The sequence below is a fragment of the Podospora bellae-mahoneyi genome, chromosome 7, assembly GCF_035222275.1.
Source record: "Podospora bellae-mahoneyi strain CBS 112042 chromosome 7, whole genome shotgun sequence".
Lineage (NCBI taxonomy): Eukaryota > Fungi > Ascomycota > Sordariomycetes > Sordariales > Podosporaceae > Podospora > Podospora bellae-mahoneyi.
Window position 1 is genome coordinate 3,851,752 of NC_085886.1, and position 14,232 is coordinate 3,865,983.

General features: G+C 54.9%; 8 protein-coding genes across 8 annotated transcripts; 2 read left to right on the plus strand and 6 right to left on the minus strand.

Moving 5' to 3' along the window:
• Positions 1 to 13: 13 nt before the first annotated feature.
• Positions 14 to 4,484, plus strand: QC761_700400 (uncharacterized protein; the record flags this gene model as incomplete). Its single annotated transcript, XM_062881624.1, has 2 exons — positions 14 to 3,747; positions 3,810 to 4,484. The coding sequence occupies 2 exons, from the start codon at positions 14 to 16 to the stop codon at positions 3,883 to 3,885; spliced, it is 3,810 nt and encodes a 1,269-aa protein (XP_062728927.1). The 3' UTR covers positions 3,886 to 4,484.
• On the minus strand, positions 2,880 to 5,738 carry QC761_0113630 (uncharacterized protein; the record flags this gene model as incomplete). Its single annotated transcript, XM_062873251.1, has 2 exons — positions 2,880 to 5,416; positions 5,697 to 5,738. The coding sequence occupies 2 exons, from the start codon at positions 5,736 to 5,738 to the stop codon at positions 5,072 to 5,074; spliced, it is 387 nt and encodes a 128-aa protein (XP_062728928.1). The 3' UTR covers positions 2,880 to 5,071.
• QC761_0113640 (uncharacterized protein) lies at positions 4,692 to 5,623 on the plus strand. The gene is made up of 2 exons (XM_062873252.1): positions 4,692 to 5,010; positions 5,102 to 5,623. The coding sequence occupies exons 1-2, from the start codon at positions 4,987 to 4,989 to the stop codon at positions 5,432 to 5,434; spliced, it is 357 nt and encodes a 118-aa protein (XP_062728929.1). The 5' UTR covers positions 4,692 to 4,986; the 3' UTR covers positions 5,435 to 5,623.
• A 396-nt stretch (positions 5,739 to 6,134) lies between the features above and the next one.
• On the minus strand, positions 6,135 to 7,418 carry DCN1 (Scaffold-type E3 ligase; the record flags this gene model as incomplete). Its single annotated transcript, XM_062881623.1, has 3 exons — positions 6,135 to 6,829; positions 6,885 to 6,982; positions 7,060 to 7,418. The coding sequence occupies 3 exons, from the start codon at positions 7,416 to 7,418 to the stop codon at positions 6,135 to 6,137; spliced, it is 1,152 nt and encodes a 383-aa protein (XP_062728930.1).
• A 356-nt stretch (positions 7,419 to 7,774) lies between these two features.
• On the minus strand, positions 7,775 to 7,906 carry QC761_700370 (uncharacterized protein; the record flags this gene model as incomplete). Its single annotated transcript, XM_062881622.1, has 1 exon — positions 7,775 to 7,906. The coding sequence occupies one exon, from the start codon at positions 7,904 to 7,906 to the stop codon at positions 7,775 to 7,777; it is 132 nt and encodes a 43-aa protein (XP_062728931.1).
• A 19-nt stretch (positions 7,907 to 7,925) lies between these two features.
• On the minus strand, positions 7,926 to 9,139 carry QC761_0113670 (uncharacterized protein; the record flags this gene model as incomplete). The annotated part of the gene is made up of 2 exons (XM_062873253.1): positions 8,311 to 9,139; positions 7,926 to 8,138 (listed from the first exon to the last, which is right to left on the minus strand). The coding sequence occupies exons 1-2, from the start codon at positions 8,389 to 8,391 to the stop codon at positions 7,926 to 7,928; spliced, it is 294 nt and encodes a 97-aa protein (XP_062728932.1). The 5' UTR covers positions 8,392 to 9,139.
• A 197-nt stretch (positions 9,140 to 9,336) lies between these two features.
• MVP1 (Sorting nexin mvp1) lies at positions 9,337 to 12,545 on the minus strand (the record flags this gene model as incomplete). Its single annotated transcript, XM_062881621.1, has 5 exons — positions 9,337 to 10,156; positions 10,223 to 10,816; positions 10,876 to 11,015; positions 11,074 to 11,847; positions 12,035 to 12,545. The coding sequence occupies 5 exons, from the start codon at positions 12,543 to 12,545 to the stop codon at positions 9,947 to 9,949; spliced, it is 2,229 nt and encodes a 742-aa protein (XP_062728933.1). The 3' UTR covers positions 9,337 to 9,946.
• A 559-nt stretch (positions 12,546 to 13,104) lies between these two features.
• Positions 13,105 to 14,125, minus strand: MRPL10 (YmL10; the record flags this gene model as incomplete). The annotated part of the gene is made up of 2 exons (XM_062881620.1): positions 13,731 to 14,125; positions 13,105 to 13,678 (listed from the first exon to the last, which is right to left on the minus strand). The coding sequence occupies exons 1-2, from the start codon at positions 14,051 to 14,053 to the stop codon at positions 13,105 to 13,107; spliced, it is 897 nt and encodes a 298-aa protein (XP_062728934.1). The 5' UTR covers positions 14,054 to 14,125.
• Positions 14,126 to 14,232: the final 107 nt, after the last annotated feature.

Consider the following 14,232-nt stretch of genomic DNA (forward strand, 5'->3'; position numbering starts at 1 on the left):
CAAAACAGTAACCATGTCCGCCGCTGCCCACCCTAACGGCCATGGCAACGCACATCTTCCTCTGGCCAGCCAGGCCACTGCACTCGCTCCTGCTTACCAAAGCATGTCTGAAGAGATTTATCAAGAGGTCTGCAGGAGCATGATGGCCTCATTAGACCGTGTCCGCCAAGAGGACATGCGCAACTTCCGAGATCTCCATGCCGCCCACAAAGCTGCCCTTGAACAGGAACAGATGGACTACACCCAACAGTTCTTCCAGCTTCAGAAAGAAATGACGGCCCTCACCAAAGAAGGAGCGGCCGCCGATGCCGACATCTCGAAGCTAGAGGAACTTCTTTTGCAAGCCCGGAATAAGAGGCAAGAGGTGGCGAGCAAGATCTCATTCACCCAGAAAAAGGTTACCGATGTCCAGTCCTTGCAACACCGCAAACACGCTGAGCTTCAGGCACTCGCCAAGAAGCACGAGCAGGATCTAAAAGATAAGGAGATGAGGTGGCAGCAGATTCACCAAGACCGGCTGACTCTACTAGAAAGCAAAAAACCTTCCTCCCTTCGACAAGCCCAAGATCAAAATTTGACAGGGCTAGACCAGGCCATGGCTGATGATGCCGCGACTGCCTCATCGCCCATGCAAAGTTTGAGGGCACCACAGCTCGCCCCTGGGGTTTCACATCAATCCACGGGATCAGGGGGCATGTTCATGGGCGGGCCTGTTCAGCCTCCATCTCTCAAAGCGCCCACAGATAATGGTCCTCTTGAGCCACCGGGTCTCTCAGTCTCTAAAAGGATAGGCGCTCAAGTGTTAGAGGCGCCAACACTTCCAAGGAACCACGACGCCGAGGAGCAGCGTCTCGAAGGCGCTTCCCGCCCTGCGGCAAGTCAAAAAACCCAAATCCTTCAGGCACCAACAGGCTACCAGGCGCCATTTACTCAACCTCAACATTTTCCACCGCCAAACCCGAACGCTTCTTCGGGTGCGCTCGTCTCCGTCTCCCCAACTGTTGTCCCGAGCGTTGAGACCCCCGATCAACAGACAGAGCCAACTGTGTCCGAGATGCAGAATGTAACAAGTACAGAATCACTTAATGTACGAGTACCGGAAGAGCAAGCCACACCAGTCACCGTTGCTGCCCTCAACGGAGCAACCGATATTCCGACCCTTTTGCAAACCTCCGAAGAGGGTCCCGAGGCAGACGTCTCATCCAAAGAGGGGACAGAGGGCAAAGCTGTCGATCTGGGAGTACCTGCCCCGGCGGAGGTTTTCTCCGCACATACGGAAGGCTGGGACGTCGAAATGAGAGATGCTGCCCCCCCTCAGGCTGCCACCGAGACGACTACAGTTCTAGGCCAAGAGAATGCCGGACCTACCATCTTCAAATCTCCCGATCAAGTGGAGACTCGAGAGGCAGCATCTCAAAGAGCAGACGTGGAAATGTCAGGCATTCAGATCACAGCGAAGCAGTCCGAGGTGTCACCGCCTACACAGATAATGGATGCTACGGCCTCCAAACTTGGTACTGACTCGGCGAATGTCGATAATGGGTCTCCGGCTCTAGCAGATACTGCTGATTCGCCCCTTTCTGATCTTAGTTCGATCCCATCACCGCCATCCGACACATTTACACACGAAGGTAGCCCACCTAGACAGCCGCCTAGTGTGTCGGATGACAAGCTGTGCGTTTATGATGAGGACGGCAGACTGGTGGGACAAGTACGTCGTCTGACCCACACCACCTCTTCCAACATCGAAAAGATAGCGGCATTTCCGCTCAAGCGCCATGTTCAAATTCGTTCCGGCCGCAAGTTTACCTCGGAGGATTTGGATAGGGTATACCACGTCAGTGATGTTAAAGGGACAAAATGGACGAGTTGTTATATCCAAGCCACTGGGAATATTCAAAGTCAACCCTGCAATACCTGCGCGAAGCACAATGGACCGTATGAAGAGTGCATCATTTTGGATGCTGACGATAGCTTTCCAAAATGTGGCAACTGCGAGTGGAATCGGCAAGCCTGCGTGGGTGCCTCTTTGCGGCCCAAAACAGCGTCGGCCCCAGGCCCTGCTCCGGACCTGATTGCGGCTGCGGCTTCGGCTCCGGCTTCAGCTCTAGAACCAACACCGGCAACAATATCAACTGCCATCAGCAAACCCTCCTTCGGTTCCAGTTTCACCGCTATAAACAGCCCATCAGGGGACCAGCAAGACAGCGCTTCTGCCAAGGATACAGCCGATGCCGCCCAAAATCAAGCCGCGCCTCCCGTCAAGAAGGCCGGCCGAAAATCATTGCCCACCTCACGTGTACAGTTGCCCTCTCATCCAGGTACCCCACATGCAGGCTCGCCTGAACCGGCTGAACCAAGTCGTGCGTCCCTTCCAGAGATCACCAAGGAAAACCTTTGTCTGAAAGATGACGGCGTGGTGTACACGGAGCCTCCGTTTATGGCTGGTGTGCCACTGGCCAAAATATCTCCCGATCATCCGTATTGGGAGCAAGACTGGGATTCGGATATTGCCTCTCACGTTCGAAAGGAGCTTGAAAAGTGGACCACCAAATTTCAGGAGATGGACAGTCAGGGAATCAAGGACCACCGGAAATATGAAGCTCAGCGACAGATCAATAGGGGCCAACTGACACTCAAGTTTCTAGAGGAGGGCGAACTACATCCCTACCAGCTTGTTGGAAAGGCGTGGATGGACACCAAAAAGATTATCAAGTACAACACTCTATACCGCCTGGCGAGCACTTTGATGGAGGACCTCCCCAAAATGGACCTTGGCATGACACCGGCTGAATGGATGCGTCACAGGCTTTACGAGATTTATCGGGAGCAGGGCCCCCATTTCAACTTGGCTTCGACAGTAGCTAGTTTCTACCACGACCCCAAGCACGCCCAGGTCCGGGCCAAGAATGGAATTGTCAGTGTTGGTCGCCCGCACAAGTCAGCAACCAAGCCTAAAACTCAGACTCCTGGGCAGGAGGACAACGGTTCGAAACTTACGCCAAGGGCGTTGAAGCGGAAGGAACCACACGCAACGCCCAAGGCAGCGCCAATCCCGCCCAAACAGGAGGATGCAGAACCTGAACCTGAACCGCAGCAACTTCAGCCGCAGCAGCCGGAGCCTCGCCCACGTTCATCCCCTCGAAAGCCAGCAGGACTTGATCACAAACCAAGGCCACGTTCGCGATCTGGGAACCCCCCTTCTGCTCCTATAGCCGACTCGGACGACGAGGGCATGCCTCTGATCCGGGCAGCCAATGCCACCCCCCCGCCGCCGCAGGCAAAGAAAAAGATCCGCGTTACGTCCACTGTAGATCCAAGCAACACGCCGGACCTCTACTACCACGGATTCACCGATGTAGACTCTTGTTCCGATGACCGGCTCGAGCAGATTGACTGGCGGGTGAATCAAATCAAGACGGCCGAGGTATCGACGAATCCGGGGGTGACTCAATACTGGCACTGGGTGGACGACGCGCACCCCGGCTACTGCGAACACCAAGTGCTCAAACAGCTCCGCCCCCCCAAGTGGGCCGTGTTCAAGGAGCCGTACAACTTCCATCTCCGGACTGTGGACTGCGAGGAGATTGTCTACGGCCCAGGCAGCCACAGGGTGATCATTCGGCGCAAGGCGCATCTGCAACCCAAAAAGGGAGACATGCTCGCCGAGTTCAAGCGTGATCGGACAAAGAAGAGATTTTTGGAGTTTATGCACCAGAGGGGGGTGAGGATCGTGAGGAGTAATAAGTGAGTGCGCTGGTGTTTCTTTTATCTTTGACGCATAACCAATACTGACAGGTTTTGGGTAGGGAATATGTCGACGGTGCGTGGGAGAACTTGAAGCCAGCCTTTGACATGCCCGGCCAAGACCGCGATTCGGACTAGCATTCTCACTGGTGGACGAGTCTCTTCATACCATGTTCCCAGCACATTTGTGAGGGAGTCTGGCTTCTCCTTTTGAAAGCCCCAGATCTGCAGGACAAGTTGTACCACAGAGCTGCTGCCTGTGAGACAAGCTGGTTCGCCAGAGGGGACCAACAAAAACGTGTTTGAGTTTACCGAGCAGAGTGAGGGGTTGTGGGGTACAACTAAGTTGCCTACTGGCAACGTTTCCTTGGTTTGCTTTCTGTTTGCTCTTTGCAATGTTGGCCCGTTTCGTTTCTTTGCGTATATAAGCTGTAGCAAGCTTCGGGAATCGCGAGGCGCCGTTTCTTTTGTTGGAGTGGACTGTGGAAGGAAAGAGGTGCGACTAGCAACAAAAAGTGGGAACTGCTGTAGGGAGTCTGTGGTGGTATAGGTTTCGAATACTTGTACAATACAACGGGAATGAGTGCGGAAATTGGGAGAGCAAATGCGGATCCGATGGTTTTGGAAGTTTTATCTTTAATGAAGTTGGTAGTGCTACTTTCTAGAGCGGCTTTAATGTAGTTGCTTGTGAGTCATCTGGCATCTATTGACACGACCATGATTGTTGACCTGAATAACCCTGAAACTTTGGCGGGATGGTGAGTTGGTGATGTGGTATGAATGCTTGATTTAAGCCGTTTCGATTTGAAGAAGTCTTGGGAGCTCACACCAAAGAAAATTCCGTTATATAAGACACCAAGTTTTGGCAGCCTTCTCCACGGGGCTGTGTAGCCTTGCCTTGCGCCAAGGAATGCCATGCGGCAGGAAACCCACAATCGGAACTTGCCGTCAAAATTTCCCGGAGCAGAGGCAGAGCTCATAGCGGAGTGTGGGCAGCCCAAGAACCACCGCCGGGGAGTCGCAACCGTGATAGTTGAAGCTCCCGTCCCACACCTCATTCCCAGCGCAGCAGCAGCCATTGATTCTACCTGTCACCAGCGCCACCCTTGATATAACGCCCTCCAACAACCTGCGGCGACGAGCGAGCAATAGGTTGTCGAACAGCCCCGCGCCGCCAACCATCCTTCCCCCACGAAAGACAAACCGAGCGACGACGACAAAGGAAAGAAGAGACAAACCATGTTGTACGAGACAATCGGCATTGTATGTCCCCCCTCGCCGAGCCCTCTTTCAAACGAAACAGAACCAGCAAACCACCCGATTTCTAACAAAAAGCTCCTTCTTGTTTTTCCAGGTCCGCTCCGGGCACCTCCCCGAAGTAAAAGAGCTGGTCCTCACGGCCGGCAAGATCATCCTCCAGCAGGGGGGTGTCATCCGCGACATCCGCAACTGGGGCACCTTCTCCCTCCCCCAGGCCATCTCCCGCGGCCAGCAGCGCCACACAAAGGGCCACTACTTCATCATGCGCTACGACTGCGGCATCAAGGCCAACGAGCAGGTCCGCAAGACGCTCGCCCTCGACGTGCGCGTCATCCGGTCCGCCAACGTCAAGCTCGGCAACGGCAAGCTCGAGACGCTGAGCAAGTTTGGCGAGATTCGGTGGGATAAGCTGGAGGGCGAGGTGTAAGAGATGGGGTACCGGAAAAGAAAAAGAAAAAAAGGAAAAGAAAAAAAAACGAAAAATAGAAACGGGATACCCAGGGATGAACAATGAACGTGAGGAGCTTACAAGGGAAAGGAGGCGATTTCAGAGATAAGAGTTTCTGTATGATATGTATTGTATATGGATTGGCAAGGGAAATATGGAAGAAGAGGCTACCATTTCCAAGGATATGACATGACCATGCTGAAGTTTTGCAGGTGAGCATCTATGCATCACGGTTTCTAACAGAGGACGTCCGAAATTTAAGAGCAGCAGGCAGTTGCGGCATCTCAAACCAGAGGGGCGCCAGTATTCGGCTACTAAAGATGACGAGTTGACATGTTGCATACTATTTTCGCAGGACTCGGTCTTGTTGCAGAGGCATATGCTGTAGTGGACCAGCCTCCAGAATAAGGCTTGTACTCAACAAGTAGCCCATTAAACACGCAGAACGCTTCTTTTAGTTTAATCTATTGTGGTGCTTCATGCTTTCCCCTTTACCAGCCTGCAGATATAACGCCATGACAAATGCTTCAGCCCGTGTACCCATCCCAGAAGCACCACGCCCTATGCAAATCCCCCGGATGCCCGCCCCTCCGGTTCCGCATGAGGAATATGACCCTCCATGGCAAGTCCTGGTACGAACCCCCCAAACCCAGTGACAGTATCCGAACAAGCGCCTTTTCTACTCGTCCACGTCCATGTCGTCCTTGGCCTTGGGAGCCACAATCCCCTTCTCCCGGCACCAGACCACAAAGTCGTCGATGATGCCTGGCCAAGCTTGCTCCTCGGACCAGAAACCAAGGGACTCATCCTCGAGCGTCTTGTTGACGAACACCAATGTCTGGTTCCACAAGTCCTTGCTCACGGTGCGTGTCCACTTTCCTTCTTCAGCCGCGTCGGGATTTGGTGGCGGAACGTAAAACTTCTCCTGCAGGTACTCTGACCACGACTCCAACCAGTTGACATTGGCAGTCTTCCACTCGTGCCCAATGCCGGCGTCGAAAAGCATCTCCCACATAGCGCAAGCCGTGTCCATGGCCATGGCCTTGTTAGTTTTCCCAACAACAAAGGCGTACTGGTACAGCTTCTTGTAATAGGCTGGGTCGTGGGAGACCTGCTTCATCCGAGATTGGACATAGCGTTTTTGGGTTGCCAGGTCGGGTTTGACGCTGGCGTCGAGAGTTTCGATGACCTCGCTCCAGCCCTCCACAAAGCCTTCCTTGGTGATTTCTCCAATGGTCATGGCCTTGACGATTTCACACACCACAAGCAGGCTGTAATCGGCAGGGTTGGCGCCCACAGCCTCGAGGTAGCGCATGGATGAATCTGCCCCCAGGGCCGGGTCCCCGCTATCGTGGTTGTCATTCTTGTCCTCGTCTAGTTTAGATGTCAGAATTGACCTGGGGGGTTCCCTTGCCGAACATAAACTTACCAGTCTCGAAATCATCAAAGATGGCTTCTAACTGCTTCTTTCGCGCGTCTGCCTCCTGCTGCTTCGCACTCGAAGCTCCATCATGGGCAGAAAAGTATCTAGAGCAGAAAGATTCGAGGTCAGCGGTTCTATTCAAGAGTGCATGTGCGGACTGCGCTGCATAAACAAAACGAACTTGAGTGGCGACCTGTCCTTCGACTTGGACTTTGCCCCCTTGGCCGACAGATCGGGGGCGGCCTTCTTGGTGGCAGACTTTGACTTTTTCGGTGCCTTGGGCATGATGATGTCTGGAGGCTTGATGGTGTTGGGTGGGGCTTCTCTAATGGAGAGCTGTGGTGCAGGTTTTGGATTGGAATTAATAGTAGGGACCGGGAGAGAATGCAGTGATGAGTCGCCGCTGTCAGTCTCGGTCGCTCCCTCACTAGGCGGCGCCTTTGGTGGAGGTTGCCCTGGTCGTTTGTGAAAGCACGAGGCAAACAGGGTGCGGAGCACACTGCGCCCGCTGTTGCCTTCGTGCCTGCGGCTAGTGCCCATTGTGAGGAAGAATCAGGTCCTAGGAATTGGATGGGCAGGTGCAAGAACTTGTTTTTTGCATTCGATGCTTAATTTGCTCAAATGCCCGGATGCTCAGATGCTCAACTGCTCAGAGCGTCTCCAAGATCAGACTGAGGTGGGTTCCACTGGAAACCTTCAATAAGCCAGAGGGCAACGCCCTCATAATGGCTTGAATGCGCCAAAAGTCAAAGTAATGCCGACGATCAAGCGTCGCAAAGGAGAAGAATGAAAAAGAAACGAGAAGAGAAGTGTCCCCAAAAGAAAAACAGCCGGGAAAAAGGAACAGTTGCACAAATGAAAGTGGGATGGCCAGTGTTTTGTCTAGTTGCGAGAGCTTATATGAGACATGGTGTCGCAATGCCGATCTCTTCTTCCAGAACACTTCCACAGCCGGCCACCCCCCCTAAACCTAGCGTTTGGCCGTCTATCTCATGAAGAGTGGAGGCCGGTCGAGCCTCCTTATCCATCGCCAACCCGACGACATGACTATTTTCCCGTCTCCGGGATGGGAGCCGCTTCAAGCAGGGAACCCAGTGGGGGTGGGGGGACCGCCATGGCAAGGGCAACCAACTTGGACAGTGCCGGCGCGGTGACAAAGTGCAAGGGGAACAGCAGGAGACTAATACGAATATGAGTAAATGGAAATGAAACTGACCTGTTCACAGCGGCATTGAGATCGTAGTTGGCATTCTTCAGGTACTGTCGCATTCATCCAGGTGTCAGCGCGCGGGTCATGCGGGAGCAAGGATAGAGGTCCATAGTAGTTGATATCGGCCCGAAAGAAGGGGGTCTTTTCGGCCATACGGTATGACGGGACGAGAAAGGGAGAGAGAGGGGGAGGGAGGGATGGAAGAGAGAGAGTTAAACCCACCAGCTGCGCATTTTCACGAGACGCATTTGTGGCCTCGACAAACTGCGATGCCAGGCGCCGCTGTGTGGTTGTGGACGGCATGGCTGCTGGCACAGAACCCAAATAATAAAGCCCAGTCCGCGGCCGTAAGACGGTGACTGACTGTCTGTCGGATGTTGCCCTGCACGCTCGACGTCCTCCAAAGTCTTGTCCAACACGACGGCAGGACAAGAAGCAATCCGCACGGTATCGCACAGGCGGCAGTAGCCCAGGTCTCTTCGCAAACGGGAGGGGTTGGCTGGGAATGGCTGGATGGATGGATGGCACGGCGGCGTCCGTTATCGTTACTGGGGCGGATAGAGCAGTGGGAAATCAAAAAACAAGCCCTAGATGTCGACTGCCGAGGCGATCAAGTCGTCTCTTTTTTCGTTCGGTGCAGGCAGAAGAGGGGAAGACTGGTGGTCGGATTCGGTCGCCAAGCGAAAGGGGGGATGTCGAAAAGGGCCTAAACGCCTGTTCGGGTCTGAGATCCGAATCGCGGGGTAGTAGACAGCGACAGAGAGGTGTATTCGCTTGTGGCGGACAGGGCAGTACGCAGGTGTCGAAGCAACAGTTGGGGAGGGGCACTGCTATATAAACCTACAGAGGTGGCTCACACGGCGAGAAAGAAATGGATGGGATGGATGGATGGATGGATGGGTGTTGAGCTTTCAAAAAGCGTCAGACCGGAATGCAGCGCCTTGGGCTGGCAAGGCTGAAAAATGGACGTCATGGCGGGGACCCCTTCAGGTTCCGTCCCGTCCCTTGAGCTCGGGGTGTGGATCTGAGGTAAGGCATCGACCATCGCTAAGCAGCTATCGCTATCGCCGCCGTATGGCGGGCATCTTGGCGTCCGTCCAGGGGGGCTGTTTCTGGTAGCCCATTCACCACATCTCGGGCAGACCACTAGCGCAGCTGTCACGGTGCCCGGCGTGGAGCTGCCGATGCATTTTACTGTGACATTTACGGCCTTGGTGGCATAGTCTCGGCCGATATATTTCATCTTTTTTTGCCGTGAGCATTATTAAGAACGAAACATCTACCTGGTTCTGGTCAATCTCGTCTGTGTCAGTGCAAGTGTGAGAATGATTTGATAAGTAAAGGGGTATTGCAACACTGGGCGGCGTCCCTGCCAAGAAAAAAAAAAAAAAGGCAAAACAGAGGTATTCATATATACAGCCTTCCGTTCATCCCAAGTCGACATAAAATGAACTCCGCCCATGAATGATGTGAACAGCGCCAGAAACGACGAAAACAAAACCGCCGCTTCAGCCAACACTGCACCTAGTCTATACTTTCATGCCCAATCCTCGCTGGCTTTCATGCTCTCAGTCTCCAGTGTTGATCCTGCTGCCCGTCACAGAACTCCTACAATCGTTGTAGCTTGGCGTGTTGTGCCTACGTCCTCCGTACCCTTATCACGGTTGGCCTGGGACAGCTAAGCAAATCCAATCGAGCCAATCGTGTTGTGGCCGCTTTCCCTCCGAGCATCGCTGTCCGATACAACATTCAGATCTGGTGGTGTCTGGAGCGTCTTCGGACTCACTAGCCTCTCGCCGCGCCTTTCACCACGCATCGCCCGACTCCGCTGGAGCGAGCGCATGTCTCGGCAAGCCCTCTAATCGCCGAGTGGCATGCCCTCAAGTTCATCAATAAGCCGGCGCCAGTTGTCTGCCAGCATCTCCGAGTACTTGACGCGCTCCTGTGCCCAATCTTGGTTCCACCGCGAGACGTTGTACTGGGTTTGCTGGAAAAAGAGCAACTCGTCGCGGATGCATTCCTTCACAAAAACGGACCGATTGTGCTGGTTGACGATCGACTCCTTGTCCTAGAGTGGCCCTTTGGTTAGTTCCCAAGTTCTGGGTCTTCCACTGCAAGCGAACCTCGAACGAACCTTGATGATGGCTTCCACCACCTTTTCCATCTCGCCCGGCTTGACCATCCCTTCTGGCTTGGTGCGCAGAGCAGCAAGCCGTGTCTCGTTTGTGGCAATGCGGCGCTCCAGCTGAGGGATATTGTCCTTGTCGAGTCTTTCCCTACGATCAAAAAGATCTCGCAAACTGACCAGCGCGTCTCTCTGGCGCTTGAGGTCCTCCAACACACCTTCGTCCCATGCACGAGCTTCGTCCTCCAGCAAACCCTGGGCCGTGCGCAGATGACGACTCATTGCTTGGAGGCCGTCATTCAGCAGGGGAATTTCGTTGGTGTCGGTGGCATATGTGTCGGCACTGGCCTCAGTCAAGGACGTGAGGGTCAGCGCAACCCGGGCATGGTCAGCGGCGACGCCCTCGGAGCGCTTGACAAGCCGGTCCATGATGTTGCAAACCGTAATGTATAATTCAGCGCTCCGTTTTACGCCAGCACGAGTGCGACTAAAGAGTTCCTCCAGCGTCTGTGGGAGGGAATCTTCGAGCCCTGGAGGCAAAGCGCGGCCGGCAAACTCATCCTGTATGGAGATCGTAGCTTGCTTCCGCCAAACCGACAGTTCCTGGTGCTCCTTGGGTCAACTTCGACATCAGTTACAAAGAAGGCCGGGATGCTACTCACGGTGGGGACGGTTAAGAACATGATGACCATCTGCTCCTGGCTCAGGACTGGATGCCGAACAAGCGCGTTGAGGAACCTAGCCAGACCGCGGCGTCTCTTCTCAATAAAAGCCCCGTCGTTGGACAGATGGTTTCCGTTGACTACATCCTATTAGCATCCTTCGCTGTCGCAATCACAAAATGATCACGGTGTTCGCACCTGCAACCCGCTTCGGAGGTAAAAGCGGCAGCACTCGGAAGGGATATCGCTTGTGCAGACAGTCCAACAGCCACACAAAATCGCTATACCGTCGAATCACCTTGCTGGTTCGTCTTGTGCTGGATACCTCGTAGTTGTGGTGCTGAAACAGAAACATGCCCTCCTTCTCGGGCATCAAGGTAACCATTATATTTTCTTCCACAGCTGAGCCTGCTCGCCCGCCTCCAATGGTCCTGCTAGGAGTCGGGCCCACGGGCTGAACAATCGCAGGCTCACGCGCCCCTTCGTTGACGGCAAAGGGAACAGTGGGAATGGCACCCTGACTGCTGAAACCACCGGCCGATGACGGGTTCCCATCAAAAAATCCCCAGGTGCCTGCCGACTCTCCTACTGGTCCCGAAGCGGACGGAGGTGCACTGGTGGTGAAGGTAGACGTTGTGCGGCCCGGCATCGTAGCCTGTGGGCTTGTGCTGAACAAGCCGCTCCCGTTCTCAACGGATGCCGTACCGGGGACATCGCTGCCGTTGGATCGCGGGGGTTCGGGGCCGTGGTTATGGTTCTTATGCACGTCGGGCGTGTTCCACGGATCTTCTGGGTAGTCCATGGACGCCTTCCTAATGGTGCGATGCTGGCGGGTCGAAGGAAGCGGCTTGTGGGCCGACGCAGGAAGAGGTGGTGACACTGGTCGCTGAGGCGGTTTGGCACCCAGTTCGGCAAGATGGGGCAGGGCTGGTGTGGTGTCGACGAGGCCGTGGAGCTTGGGCTGGGGTAGACCTGGGGAGTTGACGCAACAAGGTTAGCTTGGATAAGCGCAAGGATGCAGCGGGAGGGAAATCAATCGAGGTGGTTGACAGCTCGTGGGATGCTGGCGATAAGATAAGGTGATGCAACAGGCGAAGAGACACTGTAGGTAGTGGAAAGACAACAATGATGCGGAGAGGCGGGGCAACCCATCACTCACTTCGGCGGCGCTCATCCACACCATCCAGGCTAACCGTCTCGCCTTCCTGGGCCAGACCAATCAAGGCCAGCAGAACATTGAACTCGCCCCGTTCCAGCGAGATGCCCTCGCTGCCGCCGCCGGGAGGAACCACAATCCCCATTATGCGTGCCTGGGCATCTGCACCTAGCTTAGCAGCCGCTAATGTTCTCGCGACGCCACCAGACGTGATGCGGCCTCCGCTGCCATCCTCGCGGGACACGACGTCGAACACCTCGACGTAGCTGTCGGGCACATCCGATGAAGCCAGCAGGTTGCGGATCAGATCGGCACGAGTGTGGTGCTTGCGGGGCGTCGGCAGGTCCCACGGCGACGAGTCCGACCCAGCATCATCGTCCGCGAAGAGAGCCGTTGATGTTGATTTAGTCATGGGCGACTCGTCCTCAAAGAGCGATGATTTGCTGTTTGCGACATGGCTCGGCCCGGTGCCTGACGAGGCAGCTTCTGGCAGAGAGCTTCCAAAAAGAGACATGGCAACAAGGGCAATGGGGTAGATAGGTAGGTATCAGATTGAAAAGCAGGTTGAAGAGAAGGCAAGACTATGTGCGATGTGATTGATGGCAGAGACCAATGGTGATTCCTGAAAGCAGCTGTCGCGATGCGCTACAGATATCATAAATGCATTGGATAGAAAGGTCCTTGGAGTGCCAGCGATGTTGCAACGATGCTAAATGTGGTGTTTTGTTTCTTCACGATGGCGAGGGATGTTGGAGATGTTGGAGGACTCGATGTTTCCTGGACGGGGGCGCGGCGGCTGGACCGACTGTGACGAAACCAGTTCCTGCTGCTGCTGCTGCTGCAGCACACGGAGCGTGGCCGGACAGGGGTAGCTTGTGCTTGACTTGTGCTTGGCCTTGGGAGAAACCGTTGCAGACTACGCCACAAACTGGCGCATCAGCCACATGGAACAGCCCAGCATGAAATCAACATTAAAACGCACTTCGTAGAATAAATGCTTCACAACACGGGCATCATACAGGACATTTTTGTCATTATAAAATACACAGCCCCAATAGGCCCTGGTTTGGGTTCTAAAAGAGCCTCTCCTCGCTCGCGTCGGCCGACTTCTTCGACTTCTTGCCCACAAGGGCCTTCTCCCCAGGCACCTTGAAGTACAAACTGGGCGACTCGCCGGTCTTCAACGTGTGGCTCAGATACCCTCTGTGTGCAGGATCCCGGTAGTACTCGATATCCCATCTGCTCGTCGGGTCTGGCAACCGGTAAAAGTGCTTCCTGCTCGTCCTCGCCTGTTGCAACACACTTTCAACATGCTCGGGTCCGACCGGAAGGGGCTTGTCGGTGTGGACGCTCTTTCCGGAAACCAGGTTCTTGATGGCCGCCTTTGTGTAGTATCTCGTCGTGATCTTGCCGCCAGCGGCCTCGACAGCCAGGATGGCAGAGGCCGATGCTCGGGAGACGACAATGTTGATCGGTGTCCTGATCTCATTCTTTCCACGGGCGAGAAGCTTGATCCCATCCTTGATTCCAACCAGTCCAGACCTCACAAGTTCGCGGGGGGTGATCGTCTTGGTGGGATCCAGGCGGCCAGCGTCGATCCAGCATTGCAGTCGGTCGAGGTTAAGTTCGGCCATTACCGGCGCGCGGCTGAAGCATGTTGTGTTAGCCCAGTGCCTCCAGATGTTGCAGTGATACCTACTGGTTGACAAAGCCCTTCTGACCATGCTTGAAGATGAGGGGGGTCTGACCACCCTGAAACCACGGGTTGACCTTGTTGCGGGCCTTTGTGCCCTTCATACCACGACCGGCCGTCTTGCCATAGCCGGACGAGGCACCACGACCTCTGCGGATACGCTTGTGGTAGGCACCTTTGTTGTCAGAGAGGCTGGCGAGAATCGAGGCGCTCCTGGTCTGCACAGACAGCGCGGCGAAGAGGGAGACGAGAGATGGCTGCTTTGGCGGCACCTCGAGGGCCCTTCTGCAGCATTGCGCCGCCTGCACAAACGGTAATCTGGGGGGCATCGCGGCGGTGGGCTGTCGTAATCGCTCTGCGCTCTCTCAAAAATTGGTCGGCGGTTTCCAATTCGAAATATCCCGGCATCCAAGCCCCTCCACGCCATTGGCTGCAGCCACCCCACCTTCCACCGCTGGCAGCTTGAAAGCCTGGCAGCAGCTGGCAAGTACTTTACCGACAGCTGTGT